General features: G+C 40.8%; 2 protein-coding genes and 1 pseudogene across 3 annotated transcripts; 1 reads left to right on the top strand and 2 right to left on the bottom strand.

Annotated features, from left to right (window-relative positions):
- Nucleotides 1-900: 900 nt before the first annotated feature.
- LOC308077503 (small ribosomal subunit protein eS6-like) lies at nt 901-14,608 on the top strand. Its single transcript, XM_080418230.1, has 6 exons — nt 901-977; nt 10,907-11,038; nt 11,354-11,564; nt 11,851-11,997; nt 12,854-13,011; nt 14,474-14,608. The coding sequence occupies exons 1-6, from the start codon at nt 972-974 to the stop codon at nt 14,567-14,569; spliced, it is 750 nt and encodes a 249-aa protein (XP_080274356.1). The 5' UTR covers nt 901-971; the 3' UTR covers nt 14,570-14,608.
- On the bottom strand, nt 1,799-3,344 carry LOC308105952 (annotated as a pseudogene). Its single transcript has one exon. The product of its transcript is annotated as an uncharacterized misc_RNA (transcript).
- A 1,567-nt stretch (nt 14,609-16,175) lies between the features above and the next one.
- LOC308077402 (solute carrier family 22 member 7-like) lies at nt 16,176-20,308 on the bottom strand (the record flags this gene model as incomplete). Its single annotated transcript, XM_080418078.1, has 10 exons — nt 16,176-16,249; nt 16,672-16,878; nt 16,996-17,104; nt 17,296-17,510; nt 17,760-17,869; nt 18,039-18,162; nt 18,282-18,452; nt 18,556-18,714; nt 19,173-19,276; nt 19,934-20,308. The coding sequence occupies 10 exons, from the start codon at nt 20,306-20,308 to the stop codon at nt 16,219-16,221; spliced, it is 1,605 nt and encodes a 534-aa protein (XP_080274204.1). The 3' UTR covers nt 16,176-16,218.
- Between the last annotated feature and the right edge of the window lie 5,209 nt (nt 20,309-25,517).

The following is a 25,517-nucleotide window of genomic DNA, read 5'->3' as shown; positions in this document are numbered from 1 at the left end:
GCCCTAGTGTTCACATTTAATCTCAAATTCCGTTATTTTATGCATGTTTTCCCCAAACTCTGAACATTTTTTTCAGATTAGTCTGATCTCAGATCAACAGAGTCCATCTCAATTCATGTTTGTTATAGATATGTGTTTTCTTGTCTGCAACCATACATTTATTAACCACTTTCAAGCTAACATCCCTATGTTGGGCAAGGCAAACATTTTCATATCAGTTAAAATAATCATAACAATTTATAAACGTTTTTATTTTCCAATACTATTAATTAGATAAATCTGTATTTGCTTCATCCATCACTTGCCCTGCCTTGCAGTCACAATGGACTGTAGGGATAGGACCATCTCCCTGCACAGCAACCCAGGTGTGTGGTTGTGGCAACTTTCCGTTCTCTCTCAACGCATTATGACGTTTTCAGTCCCTGATATTTTTTTATGGAGAACAACCCCACACATACTAGCCACTTTAAAATAAATGTCTGGCATCCAGGGACCGCCAGTTTTTCATGGTGCCTTCTGAATAAATCCCTGCATGGTAACAAATAGCACATATTCATTATTATAACCTTTATTTAACCAGTAAAACTAATTGAGACATGAGTCTCTTTTACAAGAAAAGAAACTGGCCAAGAGGTGGTTTTAGGTTACTCAGGTCCAATTTTGAATCCCAGACTTTAACTTGTAACAGAGTATTTCTATATTGCAGTATTAATACTTTTAGAAAATATATACTTTTTCCATCACTGCTATTTGACCTGAACGGATGCTTCCTAACCAGAGCCTTCTATGGGTCTGGTCCTAACCGTCCGTCCTTAATTAGTTTCATTGGTAACACCTGTTAAGGAAGTGTGTAGGCTGCTTGAAAAGGCAGACCTGGGCTTTCTGCCATTCATTGCTACTGTTTGGCATCACATCGAGATATCCTCCTCTTTTCAGTGTGGCAAGAGATTGTGCTGTGTTGAGTGTTCAAGATGAAGGTATGAACTTTGCTTGAAATTTTGACTTTATGTTTTCACAGTCTATAAACTAGTCTAGAAGGATTGAAGCCCTACCCCTGACTCTTCACATGTTAAACATTTATAGGCCTATTCTGTTAACATGGTTTTATCACTTGGGATGCCTTTTGATTATACACAGACTAGCAATGGCTGTCTTTTAAAAAATGTGCTCCAAAGTCAAGCTTCAAATAACTTTGAACCTGCCGGTATGTCTTTTCTATGCTAGATAATGATTTATGTCCAAACTAGGTGCTGAGTCATACTAGTTTGTGGCCCTGAAACATGACCGTCATGAATGAACTTCAACCTGGTGTTTACACTTTCTCCCTTTTGGCCCGTACACCTACCACAGCCCAGCAAGCAACCTCCAGACCATCAAACACAACCTGAAGAATTGGCCCATTCAGAAGCCCCAGTCCCTCTTCAAGATGGTGCACACAATTTGGAGAAACAACTTCATGAGGAAATCTGCAGTCTAAGGAGAGAGAGGGATGAATTGGCCAGGCAGGTGGAACTGCTGAGATTCTCCGCAAACTCTGTGAGGGATGATGACACTGCATGCAAGACCATGACAGGCCTGTCATGGACACTGTTTGAGTCCCTGCATCAATTCCTGGTTCAATTCTTAAAGACAAGGGCACATGCACAGTTCAAGCTGCCAACAGAGGACCAGCTCTTTGTAACTTTGGTGAAACTGCAGCAGAACCCGTGTAACAGTTTGATATGTCGTGTATTGGGCCTGGCAGAAACTACCTATCTAGACATGTTATCCCGATGGCTGGATGTAATGTAAATGTACGCTAAACTGGCGTTTTTGATTGCCTGGCCTGAAAGAGTGTATCAGGGAAACTATACCAGCTCAAGTTCTTTTGCAGTACCCTAGACTGACTTCCATCATTGACTGTATTGACCTGTGGCGGAGCAGCCGCTCCCCCTTTGGCCGGCCGCGTGGCTGACCGATCGCGGCTCTTGGAGCGGGCCCTGGTTTTGGGATTGTCCCACGGTTTCTTCAGCGGGGCCCGCTCGGCTTTGCGGCCCCTCTCTGGTTTCCATGCTGCTGCTGCGGGTGGGTCTGGCGTGGCTGGCCGTGGCTGCACGACCTTCCTGCGCGGTTGTTGTTGCTGCCGACTGTCGGGTCTGCTGGCCTCTGATGTGTTATTGCGCCGCGGCTCCTTGGAGGCGCCGGCACGGACCACCGACGGCTCTGGTTCCATCTGTTGCCTCGTCTGGTTCCTGGGTCTGGCGTCACTGCCACTGGATTTTCTGGAGCTCTGCACAGACCTCCTGGCAGACTGCTTGAAGATCGGGGAGCTGAGGTCTGTGAATTTGTCACCACGCCGGAATTTCTTGCCTAAGGACGGCTCCTTGTAGTCCACCGTCATGGTGCGCCGCTACGGGGGTGGAGCACCGAGCGTCTGAGGGGCGGGACTTGTCGCGGGAGAAGGGAGCGGGATAGGCTGCAGTGGACAGATTAGTCACGTCACACAGACTCAAGCCCCGCCCTGCCATCCTGACACAGAGCCCACGCTTTTTGCAGGTTTTGGCGTTGGCCCGCTTGGGCGTCTGGCAGCTGGGTAAGGGAGGAGGGGTCTCACTGTGGGACAGAGAGTCTCCGAAGCTGGACAGCACATCATCTATCTGTCTCATGTCAGCCTCCACCCCCGGAGTGACAGGGACCTCATCATCATCCTCCTCTGCCCCTCTGCCAGCCTCTAGTTGGTTTTCCCGTCCCATCTCTGAGGAGAGCAGGTCAGGAGTGTTAACTAGAACATAGTCTGGCGATTGTGGGAGATGGACCACAGTCTCCACAACCTTTAGCTCAGCATCTTGGGAGACAGGTGTCTGCTGTTGTGGGGAGACATTTTCCTTCCGTCTGGACGCTTTAGAGGGCTGCCGACTGCGAGTGGGAATGACCTTCTTCCTCTCAGGTGAGCTGCGTGTTCTCCGTTTCCCTCGTGGACTTGCTTATTATGTTTTTCTATGAGGAAAAAATAACAAATAACAGCCACACACTGCATTTGCTCTAGTTGTATTTCTTTTATTTTAACCCATGCTCTTCATCAGAGTCTGAGTTCACTTCAGAGAGGTCGGCTGTGCGCTACTCCTTTGATCCTTTCTATGAGGAAAGACACATGCACATTTAACTTATCAGTATTACTAATTTGTTTTCCTCACAGAGCAACAACTTACTCCAATTACAAAAACTGGACAACAGTCAAGTATTTCATCGCATGTCATCCTGCTGGTCAGATCACTTATCTCTCCAAAGGCTGGGGAGGGAGAGCATCAGATGTTCACATTGTAAGGAAGTCAGGCTTCCTGTCTAAGAACTACCACCATGCAGGAGATCAGGTAATAATTTTAACTTTCTATGTTCTATGGTGTACACTGGTGATTATGTTCAGTATACTGTTCATGATACAGACATTGCACCTTAATGCCTATATCATCAACCGTATATATTAGCTATGCTCATGCACCTTATGTCTAAACCTCATGTACATACTGCACGGATGGATATGCTATGTGAAAATATGTAGATACCTTTTTGTTTCTTTGGATTATTTTTGTTCCCCTGCCTGCCCCCCCCCCCCCCCCCAACCCCTTTACTTTCTTTCTGGAAAACAACGATGGAGCTTGCACAAATGAATTTCACCCACTGTTTTACACCTGTAAACCTGTGCCACAATAAAGATGATTCTGATTCAGTGCCGTTACAGTAACATCTGTTGTGTTGTTGTTTAAGATTCTTGCAGACAGAGGCTTCACTTTGAAGGATGAATTTGCAGTTCTTGGTGCAGAACTAATAACTCAATCTTTCACAAGGGGACGAAAACAACCCTCAGCAGAAGATGTGGCACATTCTCGTTTGACTTCAAACATCAGGAATCGCATTGGTAAGTATTCATCATCATTATTATTATTGGTAAGTATTACCGTGTCAGCAGTCAGTTCTCCATTACATGTACATTATTGTCAAGGAATGACATTAGATGTTAATACTTAATAGTTTTATTGTAAACAAATTAACAAACTGTGTCCACAGCAGTATACACAACAGGATAGCACAATAAGGGCTGGGAGAAAAGGGTACATAAGTGCAGATGCTACTACAGCATAGACAAGTACACTTTAGTAGCAATAGTAACAGTAACTAACTGCTAAAACGGCAATTAGTCACAATAGTTGTCACATCAACACAACATATGTGCAACATAACAAATGTGCAATATAACATCATAACAAAAGTGCAAGAACCTTTCATCTATATGGTTGCTGTCGGGCAGAAACCTTGTATCTCCACATTTCAACTTTTTGTGTTTTTTTTGTAATTAATGCGCTACTTCACCATACGAGAGTGTCACACAAAAGAAGTGAAAATGGCAAATCTGCAAGCTCACAAGGCGTTGCGATCCTGTGACACGTTGTGAGCATGTAGATCGCTATGTTCCCAAAACAAACTTGTAAGGCTACTTCTTGGCCTCAATCACAGAACCCATCTAACCCCTGCTCATTTTGCTAGGATTGGATGGCTTAGGGTTGAGGACAGAGTACAGCAACTTGCTATGGGCCTTGTCTTCAAGATACACCACAACATTGGGATCCCCCTGTATTTGTCAAAATACTTCCAAAATGTTAATGCAGTCCATGATCATAACACCAGAGGCAGCTCCACAAATCATGTTCAACCCAGATTTGGCTCAACTAAGGGTATGAACTCGTTCTCATGCTATTCATCAAAAATGTGGAATGCCCTACCAAAAGGAGTAAAGGAGTGTAAAACCCTACTCACTTTCAAAACTTCCTAAAGATACACCTTCAGGAGGCTGCAATTCGAAAATGGCCCCTGTCTAAGTCTTAACCTACCCCCCCTACCCCCCCCCTCCTTCATTTTCCTCTATTGTGTGTGTGTGTGTATATATATATATATATATATATATATATATATATATATATATATATATATATATATATTTACTCGTCATACCAGTAACCTGAAAGCTGATTGTATGACATTCTGTATAGTAGTGTGTATATCTGCCTGCCTCTTATATTTCATCATGATTTGTGTGCATGGGGTTCTCATCTTAAACAAGCTTAGTGCTTAATGAGGGTTTCCAGTTTAGTAGACCTTGTATTGTGAATTTGTACTTCCATGTACTGTTATGTACTGTCATGTACTATTCTCATGTCTTTCTAAATAAACTACATCAATCAATCAATCAAAAAAATATTTCACTATTTTAAAATGTTTTTAAAATAATAAATAAAAAAACGGTTTTGGACATACCAGGTTTCCAACCGACAGCAACGATGTATAGAAGACTACAATTTCTAGTGCAAACCCATTTTATTTTTTATTTTTGGTTATTTGCAGAGCGAGTGATCGGTGTCTTGAAGAATCGGTACCACATACTGGATGGCCCACTTCCACTGCGACTGGTGAAGAGACTGACAGATGAGAGACAGGAGAGAGGAGAAGCTTTAATCGACCGCATTGTACATGTCTGTGGGGCATTAGTCAACATGTCTGGCAGCTGATGGCACTGATTAAATCTTAATGTAAGTATATATTAATTGTGACAATTTAATATCTGGGCAAAATTCCCAACTTCAGCAGAAGTATGCACCTGGAATTTAAGCCTAATTCCCAAAAAGTTGGGACATTGTGGAAAATGCTAATTAAATTAAATGTCTCTACCATACATAGAGAAAGCCATACATAAATATTAAATAACATCCAGAAACGCCACAGACTTCTCTGGGCCTGAGCTCATCTGAGATGGACTGAGGCAATGTGGAAAAGTGTGCTGTGGTCTGATGAGTCCACATTTCAAAATGGTTTTGGAAGTTGTGTCCTCCGAGCTAAAGAGGAAAAGGACCATCCAATGTTGGTTTTTGGCCTTGTGCCTTATGTGTAGAGATTTCTCCAGATCTTTCTGAATCTTTTGATATTATGAACTGTAGATGGTGAAATCCCTTAATTGTTTGCAATTTTGTGTTTAGAAACGTTGTTCTTAAATTTTTTGGACAATTTGCGCATGCAGTTGAAAGTGGTGAACCTGACACTATCACTTGTTTCCAAATAACCTGTGGAATATTCCAGGTGTTTTCCTCAACTTTCCTGGTCTTTTGCTGCCCCTGTCCCAACTTTTTTTTAAAGGTGTTGATGGCATCACATTCAGAATTAGCATATTTACAAAGTAAATAAAGTTGATATGGTAAAACATGTCAAAAAAGGATTAGAATAAAACATTTTGTTTTATTCAGATTTTCCACAACATCCCAACATTTTTGGAATTGGGTTTGTACAAAGTACTCATTCTGACTGTACCATGTGTTGATTGACTGTCGCCAGGTCTCTGAAACTTCAGTGCTGCTCTGCTGCTGGGCATCCGTTCACCCCATCTCTTCTGTTAGCCGTGCCACCACCTTTTCTGCCTGATGTGCCACGACCGCTGCAGCTGGCAGTGCCACCACCTCTTCTGCCCGATGTGCCACCTCTGCGGCTTTATGTGACACTAGTTGCATCGTTAATGCCTGGCCATGTGTCCTTAGCAGAAATGTGTACATGAATTATGTTAAGGTTTACTCATTCTGTTCAATTTCATAAAACCAATGCAAATATTTTAAATAATTTAACACAAAATGTAACCACCAAACATGCTTTTATTGATTTGAAAGTGATTTCAGCGCTTCCACAAAGCATTCAAACTATCATGTAATTACAAATAAAATATGTAAGTTACAGTAACAATGACATATGTTATCATTTTTACAAACTGATAAAAAAATAAATAAAACCACATACCTGTGCATCTTTCAGCTCCTGAAGTTTTGGAGAAATACTGTATGTTGTGACAAACTCCTGATCTCTTGGAACCCTGAATATTACGCAGTCCTGAGGAGTCATGTGATGAAGTCAGCATATGCCTGCTGGGTGATGAACATCTGGACCTGACAAATAATTACAAATTGTACATGCAATAAGTAATATGTTTCTGTAAATAACAGGGCTTCCTTTCAGTTTGGCCTCCACACTTTGACCTGTACTGCATGGTTAGTGTAGTATATTTGGTACATATACAATTACATGCAATGCAAGCCTCTTGAAACTTACATGTACAACGCAATCATGTAGAACTTTATGTAGGGGGGAGAAACTAAAACACTTGCCTGTGTGTAGTAACTATCTTTCCAAATGGGCAATGTCATTGCCCATTTGAAGGGACATTAAGTTTCCAGCACACCCTCACCACAGCAAGCACAGGACACAGCCATCGCATGAAACTCCCATGAATGCCATTGGCTGGCATATTTGGAAACCAGCCTTGCTGATGACCAGGTTCACGTGGGGTTTGTTGACTTCATCAGTGATGTGTATTTTGGAGGATAGGTTGGCTGTTAAACTTCCACCTCCAACAGCATAGCTATGTGTCAACAGCATCTTTTTCATGCTTTCTCTCCCAATTGAGCCACAGCTTATCCAGCAGCCTGTGTCTTCGCTGACAGATTTCACTGACAAGCGTCTTATTAGGGTTTGCAGAAGTTCTCAGGACACTGTGTGCTATGGAGGCTGTAATGGGACCAACCGGTCACATGATGCCTGTTTGATGGTTGCTCTCTCCACCTCTACCTCATCTGCGGTCACTGCATGCTGGCTGAAGAACCATGGCTTCTTAGCTGGTTTGGTGAAATCTTTGAAGCTGTTCAAACCCACAGGTGCTTTGTCAGCCTGAGCCAGTATTTTCAGAAACACCTGCTGCTGTCAAACACTGGCTTTGGGCATTGGGGCTTTTCTTTTCCCGTTTACTGGGGTGGTGTTTGTTGCCACTTTGTTTAATTCTATTAATCTAATACAAGCCTCTAGTTTGAATAGAACAGCAGTGCATGGGAGCACAATTCACCAAGACTGAAAAAGGAAAAGGGATAAACATAGTTTTTGAAAATACAAGTCATGAAATGCATAATGCTTAAGACGAGGGGCGTCATCTGTGGTCTCAGGGGATGGCCCTAGTGTTCACATTTAATCTCAAATTCCGTTCTTTTATGCATGTTTTCCCCAAACTCCAAACATTTTTTGCAGATAAATCTGATTTCAGATCAACAGAGTCCATCTCAATTCATGTTTGTTGTAGATATGTGTTTTCTTGTCTGCAACCATACATTTATTAACCACTTTCAACCTAACATCCCTATGTTGGGCATGGCAAACATTTTCATATCAGTTAAAGGGATACTTCACTCTCGGGACGGGGACACATTTAAAAAAAATATTAAAAATAAATGAAAAAAGTTATGGAAAATTCATGGCCCCCTCACACATTAGTAGGACACTGCGTGTCGTGAGGGGGCCATGAATTTTCCATAACTTTTTTCATTTATTTTTAATATTTTTTTTAAATGTGTCCCCGGCCCGAAAGTGAAGTATCCCTATTAATATAATCATAACATTTTATAAACGTTTTTATTTTCCAATACTATTAATTAGCTAAATCTGTATTTGCTTCATCCATCACTTGCCAAGTTGCCCTGCCTTGCAGTCACAATGGACGGTAAGGATAGGACCATCTCCCTGTACAGCAACCCAGGTGTGGTGGTGGCGACTTTCCGTTCTCCAGGATGGCTTCACATTATGACCATAGAGTTAAAAATAAGATTATGACGTCATCAGTCCCTGATATTTTTGCCAGACCCAAGGGGTCGGCCTACATGAGGCTTTGACCCATTTCGTCCATACATGGGCATAAAAGTATGTCCATCTTGTCCCTTTTTTGACCATATATGGACACATTCTGGGTCTGAATAAATCCCTGCATGGTAACAGATAGCACATATTCATTATTATAACCTTTATTTAACCAGTAAAACTAATTGAGACATGAGTCTCTTTTACAAGAAAAAAACTGGCCAATAGGTGGTTTTAGGTTACTCCGGTCCAAATTTGAATCCCAGACTTTTACTTGTAACCGAGTATTTCTATATTGCAGTATTGATACTTTTAGAAAATATATACTTTTTCCATCACTGCTGTTTGACCTGAACGGATGCGTCCTAACCAGAGCCTTCTATGGGTCTGGTCCTAACCGTCCGTCCTTAATTAGTTTCATTGGTAACACCTGTTAAGGAAGTGTGTAGGCTACTTAAAAACGCAGACCTGTACCACCAGCCATTCATTGCTACTGTTGTTAAGCATCACATCGAGATATCCTCCTCTTTTCAGTGTGGCAAGAGATTGTGCTGTGCTGTGTTGAGTGTTCAAGATGAAGGTATGAACTTTGCTTCAAATTTTGACTTTATGTTTTCACAGTCTATAAAATAATCTAGAAGGATTGAAGCCCTACCCCTGACTCTTCACATGTTGAACATTTATAGGCCTATTCTGTTGTGTGAAACATGGCTTATCACTTGGGATGCCTTTTGATTATACACAGACTAGCTATGCCTGTCTTTTAAAAAATGTGCTTTTAGTCAAGCTTCAAATAACTTTGAACCTGCCGGTATGTCTTTTCTATGCTATATAATGATTTATGTCCAAACTAGGTGCTGAGTCATACTAGTTTGTGGCCCTGAAACATGACCGTCATGAATGAACTTCAACCTGGTGTTTACACTTTCTCCCTTTTTTGGCCCGAACCTCAACGTTCTGATTTCAAATATAAAGTGCTTACCCCATGGCCACAGATGTTACAATTATGTACGGGTCCTCAGAAGTACCCCTATCTTTCGTATTGTTCACTAAAGAGCATTTTAATCCGATCGGTGGCCATTTTCTTCTTCATAATGCTTTCAACTACCCGTTCCTATCGGTTGGGAGGTGTATTGCACACTGATACATAACTCTATGAGAAAATGGCCACCGATCGGATTAAAATGCTTTGTATTGAACAATACGGAAGATGCGGGTAATTCTAAGGGCCCGTACATAATTGCAATATCCGTGGCCATGGGGTAAGCACTTTATATTTGAAATCTGTTGTGTAGATGTACGGGCCAAAAAGGGAGACGGTGCAAACACCAGGTTGAAGTACCTTGTGTTCTCTCCAAATTCAAGCAATTTTTTTTTCCCCCACCATGAAAGTCCACCGGAAACTATGAAATGGTTTGTGGTAGTTAATTTGCTGTAATGCTGACTTTGTGCCACTTGTCAAGGAGGCTCTAGTTAACAAGGCACGGGTGACTGTAATCATGTACACATCGTTGACGTTGATTGTTGTAGTAAAAAATGGCCTGTTCATAATGGGAGAAGAAAATAACTCTTGAACATGGTATTAAAAAACACATTGCGCATCTTGCAGTGTTTCACTACTACTGAAGAATCTGTAACCTACTGTCCTTAGTGAGGGAAGGTAATAAAGCTATGCGGCCTATGCCTGAACCTGTACATGAGTCAGGAGCATGTGGGGGGAAAAAATGTCAAGGGCTTAAGATATAATGACCCTTTTTTTCCCCCCTTCACTTCACCTTGCAATAATTGTGCACTGTCTAAACAAATGGACTTTAGACTTTGTGATAGAAGTGCAAGGAGGCTTTATAAGAGCCAAAGACTGGGTAGGTGCAGATCTTTGTTGACCTGTGTATACATGGAGTGTGTCAAAGAAGTTGCTGGGCATTGGGCAAGCTCTGTAATCTTGCTTGGACTGTACAATAATGACTGCAATGCTGAAATGAAAGGTGGGGCTACATCACTAGTTTTCCTCCGAGGTGGAAAGTCTGGTGACAAGAGATTACATCACTAGTGGGGATCACAAGTTTTAAAAATATATATATATTTCCAACAACCGGTAATCCTGCTAGTGTTGTGAATTGGTTGTAACATGTTGCAGAAAGTTCTGCCTTGAAGTTTTAAGTGGTGTAATGTAAATGCATGGCAGCATAAGGTGATTATAGTTGTGTTTGTATTGCAGCTGAACATTTCATTCCCGGCCACTGGCTGTCAAAAGCTAATTGAAGTGGATGATGAAAGAAAACTTAGAATATTTTACGAGAAGCGCATGGCTACTGAGGTGCCTGCTGACCCTCTTGGAGATGAGTGGAAGGTAAGAAGTATTTGACATGAATAACCACGTGACTAGATTTAGTTTTAATGACATGCATGTATTGGACTTCCCTGTAGTGGGGGAGGGGGGGAAATAATGAGTCTTTCCATATACTGTGGAGCTGCTTTACCAAATGTCACCTGAATTAACAATTTCTAGTTGAACTGCATTAAATCTGAGCTCCCACCGGGGTAACATTAAACCTAGTTAATGGTAGTTTATACATGCATGCAATGTCACGTTAAATGCTATGTTCTAAATGTAGGTAGACCACTGCAGTTCATGTCCACATGTTCATGTCATCTGCTCATGCAGGGCTATATAGTGCGCATCAGTGGAGGCAACGACAAACAGGGCTTCCCAATGAAGCAGGGGGTGTTGACCGCTCTCCGTGTGCAGCTGCTGCTCTTCAAGGGCGTTTCCTGCTACCGCCCCCGCAGGACTGGCGAGCGGAAGCGCAAGTCTGTCCGTGGTTGCATTGTCGACGCCAACCTCAGCGTTCTCAACTTGGTCATTGTCAAGAAAGGTAATGCACTTGATGTAGTACATTTTTGCAACGGATACGATTTGGACCTTGTCGTCTGACATGAGAAATTGCTTGGCACAAGTAAAGATGTCTGCAGTCGCCTCCAAATGACTAAAATGGCGAGCTATGCTAGTTAAGAGGAAGTTCTTGCTGTTCATATGCAACTTTAGAATGTGAAATTTCAAATTTGAGCTTTTCTTTGTAGATCTAAGCGGGTGCATGCGTGAATTCTTTTTACTTTTCGGTCTTTCATGTCCCGTACTACTGTACCTTGTGTGCTTCTCAGGTGAGAAGGAGATTCCAGGACTGACTGATAGCACCGTACCACGTCGCCTGGGTCCCAAGAGGGCCAGCAAGATCCGCAAGCTCTTCAACCTGTCTAAATTGGATGACGTGAGGCAGTATGTTGTTAGGAGACGTGTGGCTAAAGAAGGTGAGACTTGGTACTGGTGTTCTGTCCAGCATACTGGCTACAAATGGTATGCACCTGTGTTGATCATGGATAGCCAGCACCTCTTATGTTTGCATCTGCAATAAATGCAAACTTGGCTATGGCCTTCTAAACCATTCTTCTTTAAGCCTGGAACACGCATACGTTATACAGTATATAGCAACATTATTGGTCAGGATTTAGAAGGCGTTTGTAGAATCGGCCTCAGGTCTAAATGGGTTAACCCTATACTTGGTTGACTGGCGTCACCAGGGCTCTATACACTCATCCCCAGTGGCACGTAGCAACAGTGGGCTATTGCAGGCTATTCAGCCCCCCCTCCCTGCCATGAACGTCATCTTCCACACAAGACTTGTTTTGACTGTTCAAAACAACTTTAATACCGGCGCTCTCCTTTACCTCCCAATGCACCACATTTTACACTGGTTAACAGGAAATGGGTGTAACTGAACAGCTTGAGAGAGGGGGCTTGTTTAGGAGCTCCCACCGCCAGGCCCTGAGGACTGCATCCCCTCTTGCTACGCCAGTGTGTGTCCCTTCTGTGCTTATTTTCGCCAACTGTTTGCCCCAGGAATAGAGAGGCTAGGGTTCAAGTGGTTATTGGAATTCTGAGGAACTAATAAACTGCCATGTTCTCTGTTTGCATTAGAGTATCTTTTGGAAAGACGTACTAGCTGCATGGTTGCAGTTAAAAAGAGTGCTGCTGCCTTTTACAAATGTCTAATGTACTGATTTTCATGGTCTGACCGACTGCTATACCATTCTGTGACCACTTGGGGTTGCACTTTTCTTCTAAAAGCCACTGATTACTGGCTTTTGTCTTCTAACACTCAATCAGGCAAGAAGCCCAGAACCAAGGCTCCCAAGATCCAGAGACTGGTCACACCTCGCGTGCTGCAGCACAAGAGGCGCCGCGTTGCGCTCAAGAAAAGGCGTGCCCTGAAAAACAAAGAAGAGGCCTCGGACTATGCCAAGATGCTGGCCAAGAGACTGAAGGTATGGGCTTCTTAACCACTTTTAAGCCGTAGCATCCCTATTCTGGAGCGAACGTCTGCAAGCTTGTAGATCGTTTTTTTTGGTATAGCGGGAAGTTATGGCAGACCTAGTATAGAGCCCTGGGGAGCTCTATACTAGGAGCAGAGTTCTACCCTGACTTCGAACCTGGGTCTTCTGCACAAGTGTTGTTTTTTTGGGCGGTGAAACCGCCCCTATATGTGAGGTTTGGACATCAAATAAATAGACACCATAAATAGGACTATGCACTTTTTGGGGTGTACAATGGTTGGTCCACAATATTACTTTTCTAAGTGAACTTCCATCACTGTGATGACCACTGTGACCAATTTTTTTTAAATTAATATATACCATGGTCTGCCTGCTTGCTCAGGGCAAAAATACTGTAGTTCACCTTCAGGCAGTACCAGTTGTTTCAAACCAGACAAGGGATCTGAATGTCTGTAGAAGAGCAGGGAGACCAAATGCAACCGCCCCAATAAGTACAGATTGGACAAAATAACTCTTTCACAAAAATTACATATTGGTTTAGTCACGGTTTGGTTGCTGCATTAAGCCCAGTCCACACCTGCAATGCAACAGAATCCAACTGCACCAACCTGCAATGCAGGTAACCTCTCACACTGTACATATGTACTAGTATTAATGGCACATTGTAAACTTCTATTTGGCACACACCTTTGACTGCCCTAAAGTCGTTAAGGTGGGATAGTGTGTGTGTGTGTGTGTGTGGCCTAGTGACTATGGAACTACCAGATGCGACCTGATCTAACCATCATCCGTTTACCTCAACATGGGCAAGCGTAACTGTCAAAGATGTCCTATATCTGTTAGTAATTTTGAGATCCCACCTTGGATTAAACTTAGTCAATTACTTTGGTTGCTGTCCATTTGGTGCTTGAATGAATTTTATTTGTATAGCGCTTTTCCAAACAAAGTTACAAAGTGCTTTACATACATGATTAAAAACCGCAAACATCAGCAAGAGAGAATAAAATAAGAAAACGCAAACATAAAATAAAATAAACGGCATTTAAAATCAGTCCATAAAACAATCCTTAGGAAAAACACTTTATATACAAATGTGTTTTCAAAAGCGATTTAAAAGAGGACACCGTCTCTGCTAACCAAGGTCCGAGGGTAGGTCATTCCAGAGCAACGGTGCCAGGGCCGAAAAGGCCCGGTCCCCCCGTGTGACAAAGTGTGCTGAAATTCCACAGGTTGATGCAGTTTAAAAAAAAGGCCCGGTCCCCCCGTGTGACAAAGCTTGCTGAAATTCCACAGGTTGATGCAGTTAAAAAAAAAAGTTTAGGCTAGCCTTTACAGGGTTCCCATGCATACTGCAGATTAGGTCACATAGGTGCCAAATCGCAATTTGTACAACTGTGCTCATTAACTGGTCTGCAACTGAATTTGACCAACATGTTTTTTGTTGTACAAACAGGAGGCCAAGGAGAAGAAGCAGGAACAAATTGCCAAGAAGCGCCGCATTTCTTCTATGAAGGCTGCATCGGCAAACACATCAAAAACTGAGAAGTAAATTACTCCAGTGATGTGTACCACATAGCCCAGCACGAGCTTCAGTCAGCAAAAAGTTTATAAGTGCTGAAATGAATAAATAAATGTGCGGAATTCTCTTTATTTCACTTATTATTGTCTACTAATATTAGGACTTGGTTTGTGCATCTCATCTACAACTAAATACCCAAGACATCGAAGGCTTAGAGGTTGATTTATACTTGGTTGTGTATGGTGTCACGAGCCAAAAGTGACCGTGCTACAAGCTCACAACACATCTGAACATGACGGGAACTTGTAGATTTTCTGTGCACAACACAAAGTATAAATCGTGTCTAGGGTTTAAATGTGTGTATGAGATGGATACATAATCCAGAGTTGAGGGAGTAAATTGGAAACCGTTTTGACAGCATACTCTTTATTAATGACTGCATTGGTTACAAGGTCTGACAGAGGGTACCGGTACTTAGTTTCCTTCACATTGACTTCAGGCGTAGTTATATTTTTAGATGGGTTAATGTTTTTGCTATCAGGCTAGCCGGATCTCTCAAAAAGAGGAGGTATTCCATCCAAGCCTGTGGCCTTGTTGATCTGACAGCCTTTTAGCACGCACCCCCCCCCCCACCCCCCCCCCCCCCCCCACTGATTTTTTTTTTTTTTTAAATACAATGTTGGTATGTGTAGCCTTCATTGCTTACAAGGTCAAACTGGGCATTTTTGCAGCCAGTTACACTAGAAAACTCTTGCAAAATCTATTCACAAATATGGTTTTGGGTTTGAGCAGAAGCTACACATTTGTATTACACATGACAAGAAGCTGGCAGACAAAATCAGTAAATGGACTGCATGACCCTTTATTGAAGACTTTACATACAAATATGAACAGCCCACAAAATTAATATAACCCTAATTTAGGGTCTGACTCCATGTATTCACTGTGCCAGTTTTAAAATCTATGACATTCAATTATATAATGGCACGCAGTTGGAAGGTGATATGGGGCTGTGATATTGTTCTGATCACCACTTGCAGCTTTTTATGTACTACAGTATACCTACGTTAAAGTGGGCTGTGGTCGTTTCAGAAACCAGTGACATAATCACAGGGTATCCAAGCTATTGGAAACTACAATCATTCACTTCCTGGACAGTTGGCATGCTGAAATAGAAACTATTCTTGGATTTGCATCAATGAAAACGAGTTTGAAATGACCAAACCTGTCTACCGATGAAGTCATTGGTAGGCCGGTTTCTGAAATGTCCACAGCCCTGCTCTGAGACACTGAGCAAGCAGACTGAAGTGCTCCTTCATTTCCCCTTTGTACTGTACTATCCTCAATCTGCATCTGTCCCAATCCAAGAATCCCCATAGGAGCGCATTTGAGGGTACAACCAACTACAGAGGATGTGCTGCACTATATATAAATATAACACTATCCAGCTACAGTATTCACCTTATGTTGTATCCATATTTGCTGGCCATCATAAATCTTCACAAAACCTTATCAACTTTACTTTCCAATGTACATGAGTCACTAGACAATTTCATGAACAAATAAACAATTAGTAACTAACATATGACACAAGGATTTTACTTAGTTGGTAAATCTACTGTACAATGTGGGATGGATTTAACTTCCAACACCATCCTTTTCATTCGTTTTTGGAGTGGTTATGTCCATTCCTTTTCATTGGTTTGTGATCTGTAATGTGGAAAAGTTTTTAATGTAATTTTATTCTGCATTCAGCAGAATAATGGTAAATGTAAGCTGGTAAAATAAATCAGTTGAAAAAATGTACAGTGCTGTAAGTCTCCATATATGGGCATGTTATGTTTGTGACGTCCACCATCCACCCACAAGGCAATTTTTATTTAGGATTGTAAGTGACTGATTACTAACCTTGTTTCCCTTTCTTGAAATAACCATGGATTAGGGTCATAGGGTAATAATTGTCTATCCTGTTATCCAATTTTGCAAGGGTATTTATTGTGCCCCTCAAACTCAACCATATTCTTGTAGAGGCCATGAGGTTAAGTGGTTAACTTAAATTCAGCCAATTCATTGAAATATAAATTATTTCGTAAAATAAACTTTTTACAGACTTTAAACAAACAAAAACATACCTTGGCTGTTCAATATCCTCGATGAACTCTGGTAGACGTCTATTGAGTGTTTCAGGCAAGAGTGTGGCAACGATACCAGATCCAACTGCCGTCATGCAATAAATCACAGCAGGCAGGGGCAGCCACACATCGTCCAATAGGGCGATGAGCGGGGCAATGGATACACCAAGCCGTGCCACAAATGAGGTGTAGCCTAGTCCATTCTGCCTGAATAATCAAACATCCCACGTTAATTCATACTTGTGCAAGGTGATAAAACAACACAGGTGGTAATTATTACACCATGTGCTCAAGTTTGCTTTCATGGCTTTATTGCTGACTAACCGGACTACTGTAGGGTAGAGTTCAGTTGTGTACAGAAACATGATAGTAAAAGATGCTTCTGATAGGCCTTTACCAAGGACAGCCACAGTGGTGCGAATTACGCTCATATCTGAAGGAAGACATGCAAGCATATAATTCATTTTACAGTGTCTTCTTGTGTCACAGGTTTCTTTATTTATAATCATTCAGACCACACAATTGTGCAAACATTACAGACATTACAGTACAAGGAACATTATGAAATCTCTGAATATTTGATCAAATCATTATATTGTATATTTGGTAGAAACCAAAAATTACCATTTGGAACAAACAGGTTAATGAAAAGACAGGCTCCAGTTAGTAGCAATGCCCCAGCCTCACCACGTTTCCTGCCAAACTTGTTCAGGAAGTAATAGACACAAACCTTTCCTGGAATTTCGATGCTGGCAAATACAAGCTGCGTAAGGTATGGGTTTAACCCAAACCCAGTTACATTCAGACTTATCCCATAATATGTAAATGCTACTCCATACCTGGAAAGTGGAGAAGACAGTTTCTGTGAATGAAAACTTGCATCATGTATTATTTGCTAGGAACATTCAACCAATACAAATAACAGGGAAAGACAGGGTCTTGGATTGGTTAATGGCAAATGCATATCAATAAAGTCTCAATAAATGCAATATAGCCACATGATTCTGACAGTATTTTGACTCTTTCATCAGGGGCTCTGATCATGACAATCACACAATATTATCCCGCTATATGGCATTGGTACTTACCACACTATCCCTGAACATATGGCAAGTTTCCTCATATTTGGAGTTCTCACAAGATCCAGAAATGTGTACTTTTTATCACCTCTTGCAACACTCTCGGAATCTAAAAGTGTCTGTGAATAAACGGGAAAAATGAATTGTTAATAATAATACCTTTTATATAGCACTTTTCTGAGTACTCAAAGTCGCTTTACAAAACAACAACAAAATAAAAACAACACAACACTTCACACACAACACTTCTTGTAAAAGTCAATATTGGAATGTCTGTACTGTATTTACCGTTGGTGTGATGGTATCCATACATTTGGATTTGTTGTTCATTTTGGCACATTTCATGAGGTAAACATGAGCAGGTTCGACCTTGCCATTAGCAAGGAGCCACCTTGCAGACTCGGGAAGCCACCTGAAATGTCATCATTGAAGTGTCTGGTGAATATAGCACCTAATCAACCTCTAGTAATGGGATATAGCATTTATACTGTAAATAAAATGTCTTATGAAGTATGACATCAAATATCGTACCACCAAGCAACAATGGACACTATCAAGGGTGAACTTGCTGCCAGTATAAGCATCCTCCATTCGTTTACAAAGTAGGCCATTCCAGCAAGAATCCAGTTACCAAGTGTCCAGTCTAGACTTACAATCACCCCAGCAAAGGTTCTGTGTTCAATGCCAAACCATAACAGACAGCTGCAGAAACAAAAAAGCAACCCAGAGTGTGAGGTTTTCTAAGAATGAATCTAAAATGAAAGATATATAGTTTTTTCCTCATCAGACAGATTTTGACGAATACTCACATAGAACAATAGAGATAATGCTTATCCCTGCCAGTGTCATTCCATTGAGAAATCTCATTATGGCAAACATGATATATGATGTGGATAATGAACTTATAACTGCAACCACCAATGATGACACATAAGATACCAATAGTGTCCTCCTTCGACCATATCTAGACAGAGAAAGAACATGATAGAGTGATTTTAGAGTGATGTGGTTAACACTTAAAGGGATAGTTCACCCAAAACATTTCTCATTTTCTATCAATTACACACCCCATGAAGCCTTGAATTCATGAAGATTATTATTTTATTGTCGCATTCCTCTAAGCCAATAATTTGATTACCGGCGGAAAGATGCTAATGTCTCCGGTACGAGACTCAAAGTTGACACTCGCCAGTCATCAAATTATTGGGTTAGGAATGCGACAAAAACAAAAACATCTCCATGAATTCAAGTCTCCATGGGGTGAGTAATCGATAGAAAAAAAGTCATTTTGAGGGTGAACTATCCCTTTAAATGTGGGTTGCTAATTGATTGCAAATGAATTGTTACCAAGTTGTTCATTATTTAGTGTAATAAAATAATTTAGGTACAGTGGTTACTACATATTTGTAATAACTAGCATACCTATCACTGAGAAATCCAAACATAGGAGCTCCACACATAACTCCAATGAAGAATATAGTGGCTGTTAATCGGTTCATCCATTTACTGCTGCACACAAGGTCCCACTTCAAATCATTGACAAAAAAAAAATCATTTTTGCACATATTTTTTTAAAGACATCTTTAGTAGAGTGGTGGAGCTCTTTTGCTCTCTGCAAAAGGATTAAGATTCATGTCACTGGTTACAGTATCTCCCTTGTCAAGCAGTACTCCCACATTTACATTAAAATGAATGCAACATTTATCTCTATAAGAAGTGCAATGCAGAATGGGCATGTTATGAATGCATAATAGACTATACTTTCATTCTCATAGATACTCATAGAACAGAGGTGAAATTCACTGCGCAGTGTTATTTCTTCTCCATCACGCTTTCATTCAGACAGAAGATTTCAAAAGACTATTTTCTCTCTTGTACTAAATCTAAAGATGTAGTCCAGAGTCCACAGAACCATAAGGCAATGAGTCTTAACATTTAATGCTTAATAGGATTTCAATATGTATTAAATCAAAGGGGAATGGAAGTTGTACTAAGTTAAGGGAACTACATTTATTACATTTAAAATATTAGAAAATGTGCAAACGTACAAAACAATATAAAATCTTATCAAATCATTGCATATTATCAGGGTCAACTAATTGCTCAGTGTTTTATGGTTCTCTAATTTCACCTGTGATCATAACATAAGTACACCTGAATCACCCTTAATGAAACACACTTACCTCTGTAGCCAATGTAGATTTAAAGGTTGTGTTGTCATACACCCATCCAGTCTGACACACAGTTTGTGTGACATTAGTATAGTTGGAGACGGACAGAAACTCATACTGAGGTTCTGTAAACATCTCACAGGAGCTTGGAATCCCATCCTGAACTGGAACCCCAACAGCAACCCTCTGTTCCTGGGTCAGATTCCTAAAGACACCGGCATCATCCAGACTGCTGAGGTCACAGTGGTGAGAGGGAATAGCCGCTATGAAGTTATTCAATAAAAAGTGACATGGCAAAGTAATTCGAGAGAAGCTCTGAATCAAGATAATCATGATTTGGAATTTCCCAAATCCATTAATGTCTGAAAGTATATTGTCAAACTTCATCTTCCAAAACTTCCAGAGCTAGCAGGGGAATTGTTCAACAACTTCTGAGTTGGCTGCCCTACTTTATGCTGATTGTGTGTTACAGACTGGGTGAGTAGGAGGTTCCTCCAGAGACAGAGACCATGTTTTTATGCTGTAGTGTTTAACCTCTACTGGAAAACACAAAATCAGCCTGTCATGGGACAGCCCATGCCCATCCACACACAATCAAGGAACTTGCACACACACTACACAGCTGAGTCAAATGACTAATTGACATCACCAGCTGGATTGAAAGTGACAGTTCAACAGTGTTGTGTTGCATATTTCCTCTATGACATTTTAAAGTAAAATGTCATAGATGTCACAATGATTGAAAGAGTTTTAAATATGTTCATGTTTTATGTTTATTTATTGACACTATGGGGAAGCTAAGTTATTTGTGGGTCACCTGTCTCTCCTCTGCAGTGCTGGCATTCCTGTTGATTGGAAGGTGCCAAGCACTGTAGAGGAGGAGGGGTGTGACCATTTTACTACTTTAAGATGTAGTAAAATGGTCTATAGATTCAGTACAGTGGTCTAGATACAGTACAGTGGTCTCTAGATGCAGTACAGTGGTCTATAGATGCAGTACAATGGTCTATATATGCAGTACAGTGGTCTAGATACAGTACAGTGGTCTCATACAGCTATAGATGCAGTACAGTGGTCTCATACAGCAATAGATAAAGTACAGTGGTCTCATACAGCAATAGATAAAGTACAGTGGTCTCATATAGCAATAGATAAAGTACAGTGGTCTCATACAGCTATAGATACAGTAAAGTGGTCTCCTTTTTACAATAGGCGGAAATTACATATTTGTACTGCATGCAAAAAACTGCATGGTTCCTGCCCAAAACTGCATGAGATTGGCATACATTTGGCATGCCTGTACAGGGGAGGCTGTAGGTATCCATGTAACCCATTTCCATTCACATATATTGAGGTGACAGCTCAAGGGACCATTTGGAAAATGTTGATGGCCGTTTTTCCCTCGCCAAAATGTTGTCTAACATTGAATCATTAGGTATTTAGCCCCCTTCCCGACAAGGTAGCATGACAAGGTTGGTCCCATTGGAAACCTGAGGTTGTCTAGAATCAAATGGTATCTCTATCTTTGGGCTATGTCTAGCGCACCATAGTCTCCGAAAGACACGCCGGCGTTCCAGCCAGCAATCCCGCAGGTCTCATAGGGGTAATATAACATTGAAAAAAACACACTTTGGACCACTTTTTTTCTTGGGATCATCGAGATCCCTATAATAGAGGACCTAAAAAATCCAAACTAGAAAAGAAAATAAGCAGTCGCGCGTGGACCACTCCAAGGGCCTCTACTATGACTGAATACTCAATTTTCTCCGATTTGAGGTATAATGCAGAATTTTGGCTACAGAAAGAGTAATGTTCAAGATACAAAGGTCATCTTGGGCTCAAATTGAAGCTTAGGGACATGGGAAGTTTTCTATATTCAAGTGTGGCAGTGATATTCAACATAAAGTGCTGGAAAATAATCATCTTTGTTATAATTTGTCAAGCGGACAGTATTTTTTTTAGTTTTTCTTGGGATGTTGTGGTCATATTTAAAAGTACAATGGTAGCAAGCACCAGAATCCTATTTGTCTACTTACCCCTATGTGTCAGGATACTCCATGCCGAATTTCATATGTGTAAGACAATTTATGTAATTTTAGTAAATTAATATTGCCTGATGGATAATTTATAATCCATAGTGTATTAGATTATGATTATTATATTGTATCACTTTGGATAATTGCATAAAGTATGATGTATTTGCTCAGAAGGGACAGTTCTGTAACTACTGATATAAGATGTCCTTGCTCCCTGGCCTACTCTTTCTTACCCATGAAAGTTGTGGCTACAGTCTATCCATGATGCCTTAGCACAGACAACCTTGCCACCAAGATGAGCCTTCGCCCCTATTCATGTTGATATTATATTGTGGGGTGGGCTTAATGAAAGATAAACTGTCTGTTATATTGATGAACATTTTGTATAACCAGTAGAGAATATTTTGATGCTGTACCACCTTGTCTCTCCTGTGCAAATAATTGAGTAAACCTGATTATTATTTAAGACTGACTCCGTGTTACTTCTTTTTACGGTAATCCTTTTTGAAAGCGTACTTTCCTGGTTTTTCCTAAGTTATCATTGCCATTAACATCATTTTGCCCCAAAAAAGGGGGTTTTGGTAGCCTGACACTCAGCCTGAATTTTCATTTCGTTTCACTCCATTATTCAGTCTGAAAGCCCTCTCAATGCAGCGGAGTTCTGAGATGGGGGCGTGGCCAAAGTGGGACTCCACTATGAACCAACGCGATTGGTTCATACTGGATTGTCCCGATCCCGATTTGTCGTACAGATTTTCAACCGAGAAACACCCGCCATCGAAAGCGTCACCAGACCCTGAATGCTAGGCAAAGGATTCAGGGGGTGGAGCCAGGCTAGGGTTTTGGGGCCCCTGAGACCAAACGGCCCCGAGTTGGGGGTGGTCAGTATGAACTTGTGATGGCCCAAGGTATATGCTAACAGGAAATCATAGTGATTTTTTTTTAGCAGAAAACATTCTGAGGGCTGGGCCTGGCTCCCGGTCTATTATTAGCTCAGTCGTAAACATTTCAGCACTTGCACAGGAGACCGGTGTTCAAATCCGGGATTGAACAGGAAAGTTACAGGACTTGTTGCAACAACAAACAAATTTACTGGACTCAACCTTCAAAAATTGATATTTCAAGAATAAAAACAAAGTGCACTTACATTCTAAATGTATTTTTTTATAAACTGGATCTGTGCATTATGTCCATTGAAGAGACACTCTTAAGTCTTTGCATTGGTTCTACAATGCTGTTATTCTTTCAAGGTTTCAAATTTTATCGACCCAACTTTAGCAGATTAATTAAATGTATGTAGATCTCAGACTATCAGCAGGTAGAGATCTCTGATTGTCGTCAGCAGACTACCATCACACCTAGAGACAACAAAAACAAAAAAGGGCACTGACATATATCTGTTGTGTCAACACTGTTTAACTGTTTAACTGTTTAAGTGATCCAGTCAAAACTAAACGTGGCGAAGGCAGTTTTTATGCACCACATATCTTCACACTCGGAAAAGTGGAGGCATAACTCTGTTCTCTTAAATCAGAAAACACATTTCTGCTCTTCTGCTTCCTTTAACTTTATTCTCGTAGCTTATTCTTATTTTCTATTCTCTTTTGTCATTTTATTATGTTTCTTTTTGCAATATGTCTTAATGCGCTTCATGTTTTGTATAAAGCACATTTTGATTCACCTTTTGTTAACCCGCACAATAATGGAGACACATTTACTTCCCAATGTTAACCATTATGTTATATCAACAGGAAAGTTCATCTCAGATCAGCCATACTGTAGGTTAATGTTTATTTTTTTTTGGCACTGAAGCTTTTTTTCTGTTGGGTGTGAGATGCGATGGTTACAAACATATTTTCTGCCCATGATATCTGGTCACAAATAAGATGTAAATAATATATCACATAACCTATTATGTCTATCTGTACTGTTTTATTCATCCACGACTCTTCTCTCACATTATCTCTGCAAGTCATGGATTCCAACTCAGACCGGTCCATGTATGGGCCACCTGTCAAAGAGAACAAGGTATTATGGGCTTACCTCATCTGTTTACTCATAATAATATCTAATTTCATATTTGGGATCAGCCAACGGGGCAGTTGGCTCAGGGGGAGAGTGGCCGGTAGAGCGGCCGGATGGGAAATTGCAAGGTTCCCAGTTTGATCCCGCGCTCCCCCAGGGTTAGTGTCAAAGTGTCCTTGAGCAAGACGCTGAACCCCTAATTGCTCCGATGTGCAGGTTGGTGCCTTGCATGGTTTCCTCTGCCATCGGTGTATGAATGTGTGTGTGAATGGGTGAATGTAATGCACAATCTATGTAAAGTGCTTTGGATAAAAGCGCTATATAAATGCACCATTTACCATTTAAGTAAATCAATAGTTACAAAATCTGGAAAAACTAAAACTTGTCTTATCTTCAATCTTTGCAGGATCATAAATCAATACGTACTGTAAATAAGACCATACATACATGGGAAAACATCAATGTCCCCAGTTAACAACTGTACTACTTAAAACTTGGAATCTCAAACTTGAAACTTGTATATAAAACTATATTTAAATTATTCCAACTAAATTAGACAGGAAGATTATGGCTCATCCTACAAATAGCAGCACCAGCCTTAATCTTTTCCCTCCTAATATGAAATACATGAGCGAGACCACTCTTCAAGTAGGTGGGTACTTAACCTGGACAACTCTGTTAGAAAAACTATTCTGAGATTCAGTCAAGAATGTCCATGCAGTCAGACATTAAGTCATTACAGTTGAGACACCAGACAGAGACTGACAAGGCTAGTTTTGGGAAATAATTTCTACTTTTGTATGAATGTTTCATCAGGATTCAAAACTTAATCGATGCTGATCTGCAGTAATAGTTACAGATCAAGTGGAAACAGGGCTTAAATATTTCAATGTGTGATACAGGCTTCTTGTGCACTGATTCTTCAATGAAGGTAAGCCATATTCCATCGATTAATTGACACTATAAGGACTTAAACGATTCACATGAAAGGAAAGCACTATTATTCGATTTACCGGTACTTGGATTTTTGCTAATGAAGTCATCTGTGAGCTTTGGCGTATATCTTTATAAGAACAGTAATGAGGAAAAGTAATGGGCAACTGCAATAACATCCCCGTAATGCAGTTATGCTTTGTCTTTTTGTTTACACTTTACAGCACACCTTATTTTACAGCCTACATCTCTACAGGAGTTGCTCAATGTATGCTAGAATTGAAAACATATGAATACACAATATTACAGCCTATGGCTAATATTGGATTCCCATGTTATTTTTGTATGTTATTTTATAATTTGTTTAAAGGGTATTCAAAACATTCCTAGATACTTGCCTAGTTCTGCTCAGTGGAAAACATGACATTCCATGTCTAACATGGAAACAGCTAATCTTCCAAAGCATATAAGGGTCACAGGGTCACACCCCAGACAAAGAGATCACCCTCCTGCCGTACTGTCATTTCCATGGCAACGAGGTAACTTTAAGTTATTGCCTTACTAGGAATCAGAATGTTCTGGCTGCGACAGAGTGTGAAGCT

This window comes from Gymnoscopelus braueri (genome assembly GCF_963280865.1).
Source record: "Gymnoscopelus braueri genome assembly, chromosome: 2".
Lineage (NCBI taxonomy): Eukaryota > Metazoa > Chordata > Actinopteri > Myctophiformes > Myctophidae > Gymnoscopelus > Gymnoscopelus braueri.
The sequence above is the reverse complement of the archived record's forward strand: the minus strand, read 5'-3'. Positions and strand labels throughout refer to the sequence as shown.

Excerpts from the sequence above, each read along its gene's own strand:
- LOC308077503 (XM_080418230.1), top strand. Across the intron at positions 11,565-11,850 it reads CTTGGTCATTGTCAAGAAAG|GTGAGAAGGAGATTCCAGGA; the intron begins GTAATGCACTTG and ends TGTGCTTCTCAG. Across the intron at positions 13,012-14,473 it reads TGCTGGCCAAGAGACTGAAG|GAGGCCAAGGAGAAGAAGCA; the intron begins GTATGGGCTTCT and ends TTGTACAAACAG.